This window comes from Bos taurus, chromosome 7, assembly GCF_002263795.3.
Source record: "Bos taurus isolate L1 Dominette 01449 registration number 42190680 breed Hereford chromosome 7, ARS-UCD2.0, whole genome shotgun sequence".
Lineage (NCBI taxonomy): Eukaryota > Metazoa > Chordata > Mammalia > Artiodactyla > Bovidae > Bos > Bos taurus.
The window spans coordinates 68,784,515-68,801,515 of NC_037334.1; the positions used below are offsets into that span (position 1 = coordinate 68,784,515).

At 39.9% G+C, this 17,001-nt stretch overlaps 1 protein-coding gene across 1 annotated transcript; it reads right to left on the reverse strand.

Annotated features, from left to right (window-relative positions):
- Nucleotides 1–218: 218 nt before the first annotated feature.
- On the reverse strand, nt 219–15,946 carry HAVCR2 (hepatitis A virus cellular receptor 2). The gene is made up of 7 exons (NM_001077105.2): nt 15,831–15,946; nt 14,501–14,839; nt 13,566–13,649; nt 8,104–8,144; nt 6,575–6,701; nt 2,845–2,881; nt 219–766 (listed from the first exon to the last, which is right to left on the reverse strand). The coding sequence occupies exons 1-7, from the start codon at nt 15,883–15,885 to the stop codon at nt 607–609; spliced, it is 843 nt and encodes a 280-aa protein (NP_001070573.1). The 5' UTR covers nt 15,886–15,946; the 3' UTR covers nt 219–606.
- Nucleotides 15,947–17,001: the final 1,055 nt, after the last annotated feature.

A 17,001-nucleotide genomic window follows, 5' to 3' on the forward strand; every position in this document is an offset into this window, starting at 1 on the left:
GCTGGCCCATCTTCTTAACTGAGGCCAAGGAGAGCTGTGCATTGGCACTTACTGTTGCAGAGTCAACATTCAAAGAAGTATAAACCTTGAGGCTTTGAGGGAATCAAGACCATCTAGTCCTACTCCAGTAGTTTCCTAACCCCTTCTATGGATCACAGAGCTCTTTGAGAATCAGTGACCCTTTAGACTTCGTGTATTGAAAAAGACACACATGTATCTCAGCACATAATTTCCCCTGTATTTTCAGGAGTTTCATGGACACACCATGTAATCGAATATCTAGAATTCCAGAGATCCCATATTAAGAATTCTTACTCTCTATAAAAGCCCACTGGAGCTCTAATGTCCCAATTAGCAGTCTCTGAGTTGGGTGGATGGAACACAGAGGCAATGTAGTGCCTGTGTATTACCACACAGGTCCCAGCTCAATCCTCAAGTGAGCTAGTTATCTTTAAAATATGGAAAAACTCTGCTCGGTGGCCAAGGGCAGAATTTCTCAAATCAGTCAGCTGAGCCATCTCATGTTTTCAAAGAAGACAACACCAAGCCCCTAGATGAAGTGGTTGAATCTGGTGACGTTGAAAGGTGACAGCAGCCCAGAGGTTGTTAGGATTGATGCCCACTGTTGACGGAGCAGTAACACTCGTATGGATCCTCCACTTCATATATGTTTTCCTCAATGATATAGATGTTTTCCACTGGGTGCATCCCCTCTGCTGCTGTATTTGCCAACCCTGAAGGAGAAAGGTTGGCCAAAGTGATGAGGCTGTGGAAATAAAGTATTGTAGTTGAGTTAAGCATTTTCTGGACAACGTGTAGTAGAATTGAGAGAATGGGCTTTACTGAAGAGTTAGCAACCAAGGAAGTATATGATCCTTGATCAGGTCCTGACTAGGAAGGGAAAACATAAAATAGCAATGAAATAATCTGGGGAATACTCTGTACAAATTCAAATTAATCTGAAATTTCTTAGGTATAAAAGTGGAATTGTGTTATCTAAGAGAATATACTTATTCTGAGGAAGTGCAGACTAAAGTGTTTATGTGAAGTGTCAAGATGTCTGAAACACCTGTATAAATGGTTCAGAAAAAAAACAAAATTGTATACGTAAAGACAGAAACAAAGTAAATGTGACAAAATATCAAATAACATGCTCAAATTGCACTGTTATTTCAATTATTATGTGGGTTTAAACAATTCTGAAAAGTAAAAGGAATGTGTTATGGATCCAGTGAGACTTGAGTTTGAATTCTACCTCTGTTGCTTACCATCCGTAAGATCTAGGCTAAGTTGGATTTGCCTTTTCCATTTATTCATTAAAGAACTATTTAGTGTGTTACACACTGAGCCCATGCATCAAGAGATACTACAGTGAACAAAACACAAAAAGCTCCTGGAGGCTGTATATTAGTAAACTCAGGGTGTTAGGGTCCTCATCTATACAATAGGAATAAGTACTCTTCTCTCACAGGGCTGCTGTAAGGAACATTTATCCATGCAATCCTCAAATATTTATGAAGTGTGTACTAAGATTCAGGTGTGCACTAGGGGATACAGTTATTAATGTGGCTGATAACTTACTAATTTTCTACGGAGTTTACATTTATAGGTAGAGATAAAACATTAACCCAATAATTTCATAAAGAATCTCAGGGATGGCGGAGCCTGGTGGGCTGCCATCTATGGGGTTGCACAGAGTCGGACACGACTGAAGTGACTTAGCAGCAGCAGGAGCAGCAGTAGTACACATAAATGTAAATATTACCTATTGATATTATAACATTTCAGGTTTCAGCTCTAATAAATGCTGCTTATATATCATATAGAGCCATGATGATTAAATGTTTTATTTGGTCTTATTTTACTTTTTTACTGCAGACTATTTTGTCTTCATAACTAACTATACCATCTAGTGTGTGTGAATGCTAAGTCACTTCAGTTGTGTCCAACTCTTTATGATCCTAGGGACTGTAGCCTTCCAGGCTCCTCTGTCCATGGGATTCTCCAGGCAAGAGTGGGTTGCCATGCCCTCTTCTAAGGGATCTTCCCGACCCACGGAGTGAACCTGCATCTCTTATATCTCCTGCACTGGCAGGCAGGTTCTTCACCACTAACACCACCTAGACTTAGTCTAAAATTATTAGTGGTTCAGATAGTATTCAGTGGACAGAATCATTTTTTTCTTAAAATATATTTCATTCTGCCCATGTCCTAAATGTCACAGAAACCCAGTAAAAGTTATATAAGCTTTGTGTGTATGTAGTGTAATTAGGAATGGAGACTAATTCTGCAATATGACAGACAAGCAGTTTTCAACTCTGTTTGTATATTACAATTACCTAGAAAGTTTTTAGAACAATAAGGGCTTCCCTGGTGGCTCAGATAGTAAAGAATCCACCTGCAATGCAAGAGACCCGAGTTTGATCCCTGAGTAGGGAAGATCCACTGGAGAAAGGAATTGCCACCCACTCCAGTATTCCTTCCTGGAGAATTCCATGGACAGAGGAGCCTGGCGGGCTACAGTTCACGGGGTCACAAAGAGTCGGACACAAACTGAGCAACTAACTCTTTCACTTTTTCACTATGCTGAGACCTCATCCCCAAAGATTCTAAAGTATTTGCTCTGGGATAGACAAATATGTTTAAGTACCCTAGGTGATTCTAACAGGCAATCAGAGTTCAGAAGAACCAGGCTGAGTTATGAAAAGCTCTGAGAGTAGACGCTGAGCTTCTCGTTCACTTCTGTAACCAGTGGCCACCTAGAGCCTGGGTGGAGTAGGTGCTCAATCAGCTGACGGCTCACTCAAGATCCCCACCTTCTCCTACCCTACTCATGATTCTTACCTTGAATTTTGTATCTTCTCTTTTCTATCAGAATACCCTAAGTAGAAAGGCAAACGAAAGTCCACTTAAAATGATTTAATAAAATAAATGAGATAAAAAACAAAACACGCTAACGGGAGGCAAAGATTGTTTAGGGAAATCTGGTCTACCGGTTAAGATTGAATTACATCAAACCACTGATGTGTGTCTTGGTATATTACATAAACTGTGGTAGAAAGTAATAAAGATGTATTTTCATATTTAACAAATATAGGGAGTGCCTACTACATATCTGGTAGTATGCTAAAGCACCAGGGACACAAAAATGAATTATGAGCCCTGACATCATTAAGCTTGTCTTCCAGTGGGGAGACATTTAAGAAAAAAAAATAAGAAATAGAAAAAATAAAACAATTTCAAACTTGATGTGACAGAAAGAAAAGTACTGCAGCAAAATGGATTAACCTAGAGATTATCATACTGAGTGAAATAAGACAGAGAAAAACAAATATGGTATCATTTATATGTGAAAGCTAAAAACATTAAATAGCTTTATTTACAAAACAGAAACAGACTCACAGACATAGAAAACAAACTTATGGTTGCCAAAGGGTAGAGAGGAGCAGAGATTAATTAGGAGTATGGAATGAACAGATACATACCACTAAGATGATCTTTAAGCTCAGTTCTGAAAGAAGAGAATGAGTCAGCCAAATGAAGAACCAGGGTGAGCATTCTGGATTGAGTAAAGCCCTGGTAAAGATGGTGATAAGTGCCTGAAACTGAAAGCATGACTGGAATAAAAGAGTGGTACAAGATAAGGTCTGAAATGGAGGCTGGGCTAGATACTATAGGACCCTTGAAGCCATAATCAGGAGCTTGGGTTTTATCCTAAGATATAAGAAATAATTGAAGGCCAGAAAAATGATATAACTGGGTTTCAAGAAAATCACTTTGGTTGCTATGAGGAGAATGAACTAAAAGGAGGTATGAAAAAAAGAGCAGGTAAGGCATGAACTGCCTCAGAGTAAGGTAGTGACAGAGAGGCACAGAATCATGAATGGATTTTAGATATGTTTTGGGGAAAGTGCAAGAAGTGAAACTGGATTGTGTGTAGTTGGGATTGTGTGTTAGGAGTGAAGAAGGAGAGAATTCAAGGAGGGCTTCTAGCTCAGGCAACCACTTGGATGGTAGGGAAACACTATGATGAAGACCCAGCGAGGTGGGGTAGGGTTTTTAAAAGGTGGAATATAGACTCCAGAGCTCCTTTTTGGACACAGTAAGGTGGGAGACAAATAAGTAGAGATAACACCTGAACAGCTGGACAGTCAGTACCAACACCCTTGAGGGCTGAAGATAGAAACTAAGGATGACATTTAAGTCTATGGAAATATAGGTTATCATCATCCAGAGGGTATGGAGAGAGGAAAAACACCAGCTCTGGGGAATCTCAACAACTAAAGATCATGCTGAAGGAGAGAAAATTATAAAAATGACTGAAAAGGAGTGGCCAAAGTGAGAGTGGTCTTTCAGAAGTCAAGAGAAGGAAGACTTTTTTGGAATGAGTGAGGGTCAACAGGTGAATATTACTGAAAGATGGATGTATTGCAATGAAGACAGAGGTATCTACTGGGTTTATCAAAATGGAGATCACTGAGCTTGAACTAAAACTACTTCCATGGCAATTCAGGTGTAGAAGCTAAATGGGGCTGGGGGTGTTTGAAGAGTACAGAGGAATGAAATGTAGGAATAACTCATCTGAAATATGCCTGTGAAGGAGAGGAGAGAAATGGGAGTGGCGGGAGAGAAATGTGTGAACTAGATCTTATTTTTACACTAATAAAAAAAGCATAAATAGGAATGGAGAAAGAGATGATTTTGGAGAAAGCAATCAAAGGAAGAAGGAAGTCATGGCTATGCCAAAGTAGTTGAAACAGGCTTTTAATACTTCATTAGTGCAGTGAGAAGGGAGGGAGGTTTGAGAAGCAGTGAAATATGTGATGCTCATCTCAGACACTGCACTAGGAAGAAACAAGATTGCTGCACATTTCTGAGTGTCAATTTATGGCTTTGATGTCATGATTAAAAACCTGTTACCCTCGTTGTGTGATTTTCTCTAGCAGCTTCTAGGGAAAAGACTGCAAATTGTACACAACTTTCCCATCTATTCTTCTATGTAGTCATTTTTTTAATATAAATTTATTTATTTTAATTGGAGGCTAATTACTCTACAATATTGTATTGGTTTTGCCATATATCAACATGAATCCGCCATGGGTGTACACGTGTTCCCCATCCTGAACCCCCCTCCCACCTCCCTCCCCATACCATTTTGGCAGTTATCATATGTGTGTACAAAACACGACTTCTCCCACTCTTCATCAATTTCTTTCCATACCCTTTTACCCAAACCATAACAGTCCCCAATATCCAGGCCTTGGCAGAACACAAAAAGTGGGTGTTATCATTACTCCTATCAGCCTGTAGATTCCATATTCATGTGGTCAATTCCCAAACTCCACTGCTACCTCTCCATAAACTCGGGTAAGTGGGAGTGAGTAGCTTCTTCCTCTGAACAATTCATTTACCATTAATGGCAGAATAACAAAAAGGTAAGCAGCATAGCCCAGGTTTCAAATCCTCTATCAATTAACAGTGTCACGTTGGACTAAAAGTTACTTAACCTTTCAACACAATGGCTCTCCAACTGGTAAATGAGAACAATATTAGTACTTTTCTCAACAGGGTAATTATGAGGACTTAATGCACATAAAGCACTTGGAAGCTTTAAGCCACACAGGATGAGCAGCTCATCCCAGTTTTCCCTGGACTGTCCCAGTTTTAGCCCTGAAAACCCACATATTCAGACCCCCTACCCCGCTTCAGTCCTGGGAAATTTCGGAATGGTTTGTAATGCTACACACAGTCTATGTTTACAGATGAGTAAGAAAGGCTACTAAAATAATAGAGGTATAAGGCCTTGGCCTCTGCCCCAAAGAGAAGAGAATATATCACAATTATTAAAGTATGTGAGGCTTTCAGAGTGATGGAAGTGTTTGGTCATTGATTGTGGTGATGGTTTCCTGAGTGAAATCATCTACAAAAATTCATTAAGTTGGACACATTTTACATAGACAGTGTATCACATATAAATTATACTTATTTTTAAAAAATAAACATAATCAACTTAGAAGTAAAAAGTTTGCTGAGTGCCACAATGGAGGAAAATTACAAATGCTGCAACCTTGACCATGACCCAATGTTAAAGGAACCTGCTGCCCCTCTTTAAAGAACCACACGTAAGAGATACATAAGATAGAAAATGCATAGAAGGAAGTGATTGCTAATTCATGAATTTAAAATATTTATGCTCTTTACAAAATAAGAAAATAGGTACTAGAATCAACCTGCCTGAATCTGAATTCCAGCTTTGCCACTTACCGATTCTGAAACCTTGAGAAAACCTTGAAAGTTTACTGTCTCTAAGTGTTACTCTCCTCTGCTGTAAAAAAATGGGGATAACAGTACTACCTACCTTATAAGATGGTGATGATGATAAATATAAAAACATGCTTGTTACACAGTAAGCACTGAATAAAAACAAGCTATTATTAATCCTGTGATTTGAAAGGACTGAAGAGTATTGATTCTAATCAATATAACCTAATAATTATAATGTCTAGGTTTGGGTTGGTTCCTATATTAACAGTTCCTTATCAGAGGGAGAGAGAAGCACCATCAGATGACTTACATTTGAGAATTAGACCACCAGAGATAAGAATCAGAGCCAGCCCAGCAAAGACTCCTGCTCCTATGTAGAGGCCTGTTCTGGTGGTGGCACCCATGTCTTGTAACTCAGTAGCCAGTGTGGATATTTCCTATGGAAACGCAAACAGAATTACAGCAAATGGCCAGAAACCCATTGTCTGCCCAGGTAATCTCACGACTTATGCATCAGAACAGCCCTTTCACAGTATCCCAGGAAAGCAGGGACCTTGAAATGACTCACAATCTGTCCCCTTCTAGACAAACTTCAAACCACCCAAAGAAAAAGATTAGCTGAAGTTTTGGACTTAGCAAGAGAATAAGATATGCTTGTCTGCAGTATGGGTGGAGAAGTAGCCTTAGTAAATGGACTCCCAATTTCCCCAACAAAAATGAACATTAAAGTGGAACCCTATTTATATAAGATTCCCTCATGTTTCCAGGGAGTTTCAGAGAGGTCTAAATTTGGTGTTGTACCATGAAACCCCAATTTCCACAGAAAGATAGTGATTTAAAAGCTAGGAATTTGCAGCCTGACAGTCTTGGGTTCAAATCCCAGTTCTGTCACCAAACAGCAGAGTCATCTTGTAAAGTTATCAGGAAAATCAAGTGACAAAAACCAGAAAACTTGGCACAGAGCCTGGTACAGGATAAATGTTCAATCAGCGATAGCTTTTATTGCTATTGCTCTGCATCCTGCTTCTAAACTTTCAGTTCATGTTCCCCCTTTAAAAAGAGCAACAGTGAACACTTTTAAAACAACATTAAGCAATTAAGTTCTCCATTTATTCAACCCACATTTACTGCAAGTGCACTGTGCAAATGCGCCCTGAGCAGTGTGGCACAAAGAGGTATTTAAAAGGCAGTCCTGGATTGTGAAGACCGCAGGACAAACACAAAATACTTGAGAGTGAGTCAGACTGTGTCAAATGAATGCAGACTCCCGGGTATGTCCTCAAACAATTTCCCAGTCACTGCTATCAGATTGTTTTCTAGTGGTTTTCCCTTGCATTCTGAGAAGGTGGGAGATATTAAAATGGTGGTTGATTGAAATACAGCTTTGTTTTTGGTTAGATATGTAAGTTCTTACCTTAGAATATTCCTGACTGGTGTCTTGTCATAAATAAATAAATTTAAACAAACAAACAATCTTTCTCACTAGGGTAGAAATGTTAACAAGGAAAAACACTACTCTCAGGAGATGCAGGGTGTCTGAACCCTCCACAGTGGTATACAGTTGTGAAATTTCAGGATAAGAACAAAATGCTAGTGAGTCTTCCTTTTGGCACACCTACTATGTGCCAGGCACTTTTATATGCATCATCTCACTCCATCCTTACAACAGGCCTCTGCAATTACAATTGTCATCAGCAACATGTTATAGTCAAGGAACCCAAAGACAAGGGAGATTAGGTATTTTTCCCCAAGGAAAGAGTGGACAGGAAGGAAGTCTAAAGCCATACTTTTTTTTCTTTGAGTTGAGCACGAGCTGAGTTCACACACACAGTTACTTACTGTCTGATTTTTATCATGGAGGGTCTTCAGTGTCCGTGTCTCTACCACAAAGAAGAAAAATAGCCAAAACAGTTAGGAATGCTCTTTTATATGAGGTTTGTTGTTTTTTTTTTTTTAAGCTGCCTATAATTCTACTTGAAATTAATTCTACTTCATACTCTTCACAATAATTAACTGAGAAACCAACGGAATTTATTGAACACTTACAAATCAACTCTAGGATGATGTTTTTTCACCCAGATAACAAACCGAACTACCTATGTTCTATGAAATGGAGACTTCTTCTGGGAAGACATATTTGAATATGTAGTTTGTTGTGTCCATAGGACCTAAAACGGTCTGCAAAATTCTAACAGCATTGACGATACACAAGCAGGCATTATAATTAGACTTTTTTTAGATCACATGACTGCTCTTCAATATTTATTTTGTTCATTTTTTAATTGACGTATAGTTGATTTACAATGTTGTGTTAGTTTCAGGTATACAGTAAAGTGATTCAGAATATATATAGTCTTTTTCAGATTCTTTTCCCTTACAGGTTATTACAACTTACTGAGTATAGTTCCCTGTGCTATACAGTAGATCTTTGTTGGTTATCTACTGTATATATCTGTGTGCTCAGTCGCTCAGTCATGTTCAACTCTTTGAGACCCCATGGACTGTAGCCTGCCAGGCTTCTCTGTTCATGGAACTTTTCCAGGCAAGAATACCAGAGTGGGTTGTCATTTCTTACTCCAGGGTATCTTCCTGATCCAGGGGTTGGACCCCATCTCTTGCATCTCATGCATTAGCAGGTGGATTCTTTACCACCAGGGCCAACTGGGATGCCTCGTCTATGTTAATCCCGAACTGCTAATTTATCCCTCCTTCACCCTTTTCCCTTTTGGTAGCCATCAGTTTGTTTCCTATGTCTATGAGTCTATTTCTGTTTTGTAAGTAAATTCATATGTATATATGCAATATGATACGACATTTGCCTTTCTCTGTCTGGCTCACTTCACTTAGTATGATAATCTCAAAGTCCACCCATGTTGCTGCAAATGGCATTATTTCATTTTTATAACTAAGTAATATTCCATTGTATAGATGTCCATCAACAAATGAATGGATAAAGATGTGGCATGATTAGACTCTGAAAGGTAAGGAAAGTTGATTTTCTCAAAACCATTTAACATTAAGAGAGGGTATTTTGTTCCCTAAAAAATGAAAATAATAATAACTGTAACTATAATTTACTATGAATAGGCATTGTGTTAAATTCTTCAAGGAAGTATATCTCATTTAACACTCAAAACAACTATCTTACAGTAGGGAGTATCTGTCCCATTGCACAGACGAAGAAGCTGAGAATTAGGAAGCTAAATGACTTACCCAAGGTCATACAGCTTAGCGAATAACAGAAATGGCCTTCCAATTTAGGTCTGCGTGGCCTTAAGTACACACTTAACTATGCTGCCTCCAACAATGCTCACCTCAGCACTGTGATTACTAAGCTCATCATGTTGCCCAGATCCCAGATCACTTTCTTTCCTTTTTAGGTATTCATTTATTTATCTGCCTATCCATTCAATGAACATATATTACATCCCCACTCTATGCCAGGCACAGAGGACAGAACAGTGAACAAGATGGGTGCAGGCCCTTATCTCATAAACAATGCATTTTAAAAACCAATAAATTGTCAGCCTTGGGAAAAGTAAGGATGCAAACTCATTTTTCTGGTTGAGTCAGAGGCTATGAAACTTCCTAAATGCCATGGTCACTTTCTGGTAGCTTCAAAGTCTAAGCCTTTTAATGCTAAACTCCTGGCATACAGACTCTGATTTTAATACTACAAAAGCATATTCTCAGCCTAAAGTTTTGTTTATTTTTTAAGAAAAGGAAAGACGTTATCTCCCATTTACCTTTGCTCCTTTACGAAAAGGAATTTTAAAACCACACTGGTGGAACTACTAAGTAAACTACACATACAGTATTTTCTAGTGTAAATCTAGTTTCTGCTTCCATACAATTACTTTTCTTGGCTTAAATGATAAGACTGTCTGACTTCTAACTTTTTTTTTTAACTTCATCTTACAGTGAAAATGATCAATCAACTAAAGCCCTATTGGGTTATCACAGCTTATTTTCACATAGATTGACGTCAACCAAGATGGGTGGGACAGATGGAGGAAGTTACAGTGTGTTTCCTAGAGGACCCAAGACTGGCGGAGCAGGTTGATGATATTAAAAGTATACAAACTTAATATTTACCATCTAGCATGTTTTATGTGCCTGACACAGTGCTTAGTACTCTACATGCACAATATCTTTTCATCTTCACCACCGCGTTGTTCTTGTTCAGTCACTAAGTCATGTCTGACTTGCAACCCCATGAACTACAGCATGTCAGGCTCCCCGTCCTTTACTATCTCTGTGAGATTGCTCAAACTCATGTCCATTGAGTAAGTGATGCTATCCAACCATCTCATCCTCTGTAACCCCTTCTCTTGTCCTCAATATTTTCTAACATCAGGGTCTTTCCAATGAGTCAGCTCTTCACTTCAGGTGGCCAAAGTATTGGAGCTTCAGCTTCAGCACCAGTCTTTCCAATGAATATGCAGGGTTGATTTCCTTTAGGATTGACTGGTTTGATTTCCTTGCTGTCCAAAGGACTCTCAAGAGTCTTCTCCAACACTACAGTTTGAAAGTATCAGTTCTTCAGCGCTCAGCCTTCTGCATGGTCCAACTCTCACATCCATACATGACTACTGGAAAAACCATTTTGACCACACGGACCTTTGTCAGCAAAGTGATGTCTCTGCTTTTTAATACACTGTCTAGAGCTGCCATTGCTTTTCTTTGAAGAACCAAGCATCTTTTAATTCCATGGCTGTAGTCACTGTGTGCAAAGTACTATTATTTTCCCATTTTTCAAATGAAGAAGTCTCAGAGAGGTATTTTGTCCAAGATCACATAGCTATTAACTGGAGACCCCGAGATTCAAATCAAGTCTACTTCCAGAGCTAAGGATTCATCCGTGATCCAGTCCTGCTTTCTTCAGGTGGAGGAGAGATTTCATTTGTCCGATGTTCAAAGCTGGTTTAGGAACCTCAAAGACCCTTGGAACTCTTACTTGTAAAGGCTCCTCTCCACTTCATAGCAAGCGTATGTACCCACATTCCACGTTAAAGAAACGGTGTGTACAACTACACACAAGCTGACTTGCAGGTAATTAACTGGTATAATGTTACGTATTATAGTCATACCATTAAATACTAATTAATTAACTAATTAAATACTAGTTAATTTCAACTTTTCCTTTTATTTCCGTAGTTTGGAGCCATTGCCTTTTTTTGTTTAAGTATTTTCTCAGGCCTTTGAAAAGCTCAGAGATTGTAGGCACTCTCCCTATATTCCCAGGTACAAAAGATGGCCCCATTCTGTTGCCCTAAAGGGAAGGAACAAACAAGTAAAACCTGAAGTGAAGGCCACTTCTGGTTATGGTACAGACACCTCAAAAAACGTGCACTGCCTTGTGAGGAAGCTATTTCTGTATCTGGGAAGGTGTGTGGTCACACAGCAAATGTCCACTGGGGCGTGACATTGTAAAGAGCACTGAAACCCATGATGGGTAAGTGGGACTCCCACCATTCCCTTCAAGGTCTACAGTCGTGGAATTCTTTAAAATATAACAATGACATATGATAAACACTTGGTATGATTCGATTAGCTCACTATGTGGGTGATCATCTGTTTCCACCATATTTAACTTCCTTACAAATTGCATGAGAGATCTTGGTACCCAGTGACTAAAGAACCAACAAAAAGATTCAACCTCTAGAGAACTGACATTAGTATTTAAAATAACTAATATTTGAGTGCTTTGTCTGGGCAGGGCATTACGCATTATGCTTAGTGCTTTACATATGTCATCACATCAGTCTTCACAATAGTCTTATGACACAGGCACTGGAAATTAGCCTCATTATAGAGGTAAGGAAATTGAGCCTCACAGAGTTTGAGCAACAAAACTGAGTTTATAAAACTAACACAAAAAGCTGACATTAGAACCCATTCTGCCTATCACTGAAGCGCTGTGCTGTGCTCACTTGTTTCAGTCATGTCCAACTCTTTGCAACCGTATGGACCATAGCCTGGCAGGCTCCTATGTCCATGGGATTCTCCAGGCAAGAATACTGAAGCGGGTTGCCATGTCCTTTTCCAGGGGATCTTCCTGACTCAGGGATTGAACCTTCATCTCTTGTGTCTCCTGCATTTCAGTCAGGTTCTTTACCCACAGAGTCACCTTGGGAAGCCCATCACTGAACAAATACTTAACTGCAACCTCATTCTGCCTCTAGATCTTACTGAAAATGACAATAACTAACATGTACTGGGTATGTACCATGATCAGACTCTGGGCTAAGCACTTTAGACACACTTCCTTATTTAAATCTGAGAGATTTAATAGATTAGGATTGGAATTTACCTATTATTAAATTTTAGGGCTTTCCTGGTTGCTCAGTGGTAAAGAATCCACCTGCCAATTCAGAATACGTGAGTTCAATTCCTGGGTCTGGAAGATCCCCTGGAGAAGGAAATGGCAGCCCACTCTAGTATTCTTGCTTGGGAAATCTCATGGATAGGAGCTTGATGGGCTACAGTCCATGTGGTCACAAAAGAGGCAAACATGACTTAGCAACTAAACAACAACCACCTCATTTTACTGAATCAAAGACTATGCTTTGGAGAGTTTAGAGAGACCAGAACTCCTCCCTGATCAATGTGACTTGAGGTCTGCTCTGTCAACCTTATTTTCTTTCTAGAGCACTGTGGAAAATACTTGTTGAAATACTTGAAGGTTTTAGCTGCTCCTTCTGAGGTCAGAATCTGAGGAAGATGATGGACTTTATTCCAGTTAGAAGGAACTCTTGAAATAGCCTAATCCAAATTATCCCAAACATGGACTGGGGCCAATACATGACAAAACATCATCAGTACAGGAGTAAATCAGAAAATAACAAGGAAACATGAGTTTTTCATTAAACTTATATAAGAGTATCCTCTTTTTTTTTTTTTTAAACACGGGGATGTCAATAGTAGAAATCTTTTTTTCCCTTGTTTGGCAAAATAAGAAGCTCATCAAAAATCTTTTTCAAGAGTCAGGAATTATTGGGTGGTGAAATCCAAGTCTCTGAACTCATTCCTCAGACAGAAGAGGAAGCTGCTATCAGGAGAAGTGAAAGGCTTTGGCTCAGGTAGAGGGCTACTCATGACTAATTCAGAATCCTAGCCTGGGGCTCTTTTTTCCCAGCATAAATTTACCTCAAACCCTTCCTTACCCCTGTCACTATCTTGGGTGCACAGAAATATTCGTGCCTCCACTCAAACTATTTTCTCATATTTTCCCCATATTCTAAATCTTCTGAACTCTGAAACCAACTAAAGGTTTCCTCCTATACACCATGTGTAATTACCTGAGACCGGTCCCTTTGTGGTGAGCATCCTTGGAAAGGCTGTAGTGATGTCCCTCCATGGAGTCCAAGCTGGGGTGACCTTGGCTAAAGTCAGAAACCAACGTAAGGATGAGGCTTCTCTGACAGCAGAAAAGTGGCAACAGAAAAAAAACTGTAAACACAACAATAGAAGAGAAACACATGCTAAACTTCCAAACCTACCTGAACACCTTCGTTGAGAGTATATGACACTCAGAATGTCTGACAGAGGTGTGTTACATCATTATTATCACAGTCTAATTGTTAACAATAAAACTTACAGCCATAGTAAATGCATTTGACAAAACATCTCATAAAATACTCCCAGTGGCCTCTAGGGTAGGTAATATTATATTTTATAGAAGAAGAGGTCACAGAGTTTAAATAACTTGATCAAGATTACATAGCTGGTAAGAAGCAGTGTCAAATTTGAACTTAGCTCCATCAACCACTAAGTACACACTCTATAAGCATTAAAACATGAAAGCATACGTGCCCCCTCTTCCCCACACATGCAGATCCAGTGGTTCTCAATCTTGGCTGCACATGGGGAAGAATCATTGGGTGTAGACTTTGTAAAACTCCCATGCTCAGGCTCCATCCACCTCCAGAAATGCTGATTTCCCTGGTTCAGGGCTGGAGCCCAAGCATCTGTGGGAGTCAAAAGGCTCCCCAGGTGATTCCAATGACCAGTCAGGTACTCAGACCACTGATCTAGCACTTTCCTTCATTCTATGGCCATGAGGTTCAAAATAGATGGAGGGAATTAAACACGGTTGGACCTGTTAAGCTTTAGGTCTTAGGGTCCCAACTGGAGGGCTGTAATTGGGAAGACCAAAGGTGAGATCAGTCAGTGTATTTAATATGATCCACAGGCAAATCTCATTCAGAAAGAAGGTATGCAAAAGTCTACTCACCTGGTTTGATGATCAACTCCAGGTTTGATTTTCGATCATTCATTAGACCTGGGAATTGGATCCGGCAGCAATAGGTCCCACTGTCAGCTAAAGTCACATTCTTTATGGTTAAGGTCACGTCTCCTTTGTGCAAATCCCTCTTTAGTAGGTATCTGCTGGATGTCTGATAGGTCACGTTCCTTCCATCAGTCCTGAGCACCAAACTGTAACATTCAAACACAGGGCAGGGTCCCTTGCCCCAGCACACAGGCACGAGATTCTCAGTGGTAGCTGGAGAGTAGGTGCAGGGCAGATCAGCATTCTGACCCACCTGAGACACATATGCCCCTTTCAAAGAACCTGCATAAAGAGGGAAAGAGAGCAGTGAGAGAGGTTGTTCCACTTCAAGAAAACTGCAAGCAGTGCTTTGCAGAATAAAGAGGAAACCACTGCTGCTGTCCTGCTTGGAGAACAGTTCACTATAGCAATGATTCTCAGACTCAAGGGGCACCAGAATCACCAGAAAGCCTTGTTCAAACAGAGAGAGCTGAGCTCAACTGCTAGAGTTCCCCATTCAATAGTTCTTGGGTGGGGCCCAAGAATTATATTTCTAACAAGTTCCCAGGACACGCTCAGAATATGGCTCATCTTAGAACCTCACTTTGAGAACCAGTGCCCAAGGAGAGAATCATGGCCTGGTCCTGTAAACATTGAAGGGCACTGCTGATGGAAACAGATAATCAGCAGTGAGTCACTGCCAGCCAGGAAAAGAGCTCACCCATTTAGGCTAGTCGTCTATTCACAAACTCAGGGCAGTTATCCTGACACAAAACTCTCTCTCCTTTTTTTTTAATGAAGGACCAGTCACATAATGAATAAAAACCCTTGGTTGAATAAGAAGTTAATGTATGGCTGTTCTGAGGTTTAAAATTTATGTAAACTACACACTAATATACATGCATATTAAAAAGCAGTATAAAAATATACACACATATTATAAAAGCAGTATAAAAAGCATATGACAACTCTCCCGTACCCTGCTCTTTTCCATTTCCCAGCTCCCTTTCCCAGAGAAGCATTCATGTATTCCCACTGCCCTGTGACACACACAAAAACAAGTCCAATATATCCATTTTTCTGCTCCTTGCTTTCTTCAATTAACATTATGATTTAAAGACATCTCATATCATTATGTTTCATCAGCTTTGCAATTTGTATCATGGATATATCACAATTTCTTTACCCACCTTCTGCTGGTGGATATTTAGGTTTCTTCCAAGCTTTTGCTTATTACAATGATCATCCTTGCATCTTTATCTTGTACTATCCAACTGCAAAAATCCAGACTTACTTGTAAGCAGTAGCAGCATGAGCAGGACACAATCAAAAAGAAGATGTGAAAACATGGATTCTGAAGAAGAAAGTCAAACAATGGCTCTGTTTAGGTGCCGTTTCAATTCTCCAATCGAACTGAGTATTTCCTGGAACTGTCTCTCCTCCCAAGTCACAGGAGCAGTGGCCACTCTCCAGACTGCTGGCCCAGCACAGCAGGTGTTCGACTACCAATCACTGCTCTCTTAACACTGTCATCTACGATGACAGCAAAGGAAATGCCAGTTCTCTCTCATGCTAGACCACACACATCCTGTGAAGACTGACATTTACCCTGTCCTCATCAACGAAGAGGAAGCAATACTCAGAGGAAGAAAACTGTTACTCTGTCAAGTGTCTCTTGGCAAAGAGAGTAAACCCTCTACTATCTCCAGTGAAATAGTAGTCCTCGGTCTGAAATGGACAGTGTTCCCTGGGAACACAGGTAGAAATATATCACTCATACATTCATTCAGTCAAGTCAGTCAGCTGGTGAGTTCTGTGACCAATGTTTATGAAGCATCTGCTACTTGTCAGGAACTGGACTAGGAGCTGGGAGATACCACCATGAATGAATGGCCTGATTCTTTTTTTTTTTTCCTTTTGGCCATGCCATGTGACTTGTAGGATCTTAATTCCCTGACCAGGGATCGAACCCATGCCCCCTGCATTGAAGTGTACATTCTTAACCACTGAACTGCCAGGGAAATCCCAGGCCTGTTCCTTATCCTCACATTTAGCTGCCCTTTCTACTCCAATCATGAAACTAGTTCTTAGCCTTGCTCTAATACAAACTGAGCTATGTCATATAAGCTTACTAGGTTGGCCTCCCCATTTATAAAACTTATAACATGAGGAAATTGTGTTAGGTGATATATGAATAGCTGCTCTAATATTCTGACTTTGACCTGAACTTTCAAACTCTTCTACCAAGGAAAAATGCATTCCTTCCTGCAATGATTCTTTCCCCCTCCTGTTGGGGGAACTGAAGGCACCTCGATATTCTATTTCCTCCCATATAAACTAGTTGTCCCCTCTCCTTCCATCCCAGGGGCTTTGGGCATCAATTGCCAGAAAGTGTTGAACCACACTCTCCATTATTGAGATTAACATCTCAGACTCAAACAGTCTCAACTCTGGGAGAGTGACTT

What these genes read in the sequence shown, in the direction of transcription:
- HAVCR2 (NM_001077105.2), bottom strand. Translation starts at nt 15,885, where the DNA reads ATGTTTTCACATCTTCTTTTTGATTGTGTCCTGCTCATGCTGCTACTG. An exon ending in CATGCTGCTACTGCTTACAA is followed by an intron (nt 14,840 to 15,830) that starts GTAAGTCTGGAT and finishes CTCTTTATGCAG; the next exon opens with GTTCTTTGAAAGGGGCATAT. An exon ending in GGAGTTGATCATCAAACCAG is followed by an intron (nt 13,650 to 14,500) that starts GTGAGTAGACTT and finishes TTCTGACTTTAG; the next exon opens with CCAAGGTCACCCCAGCTTGG.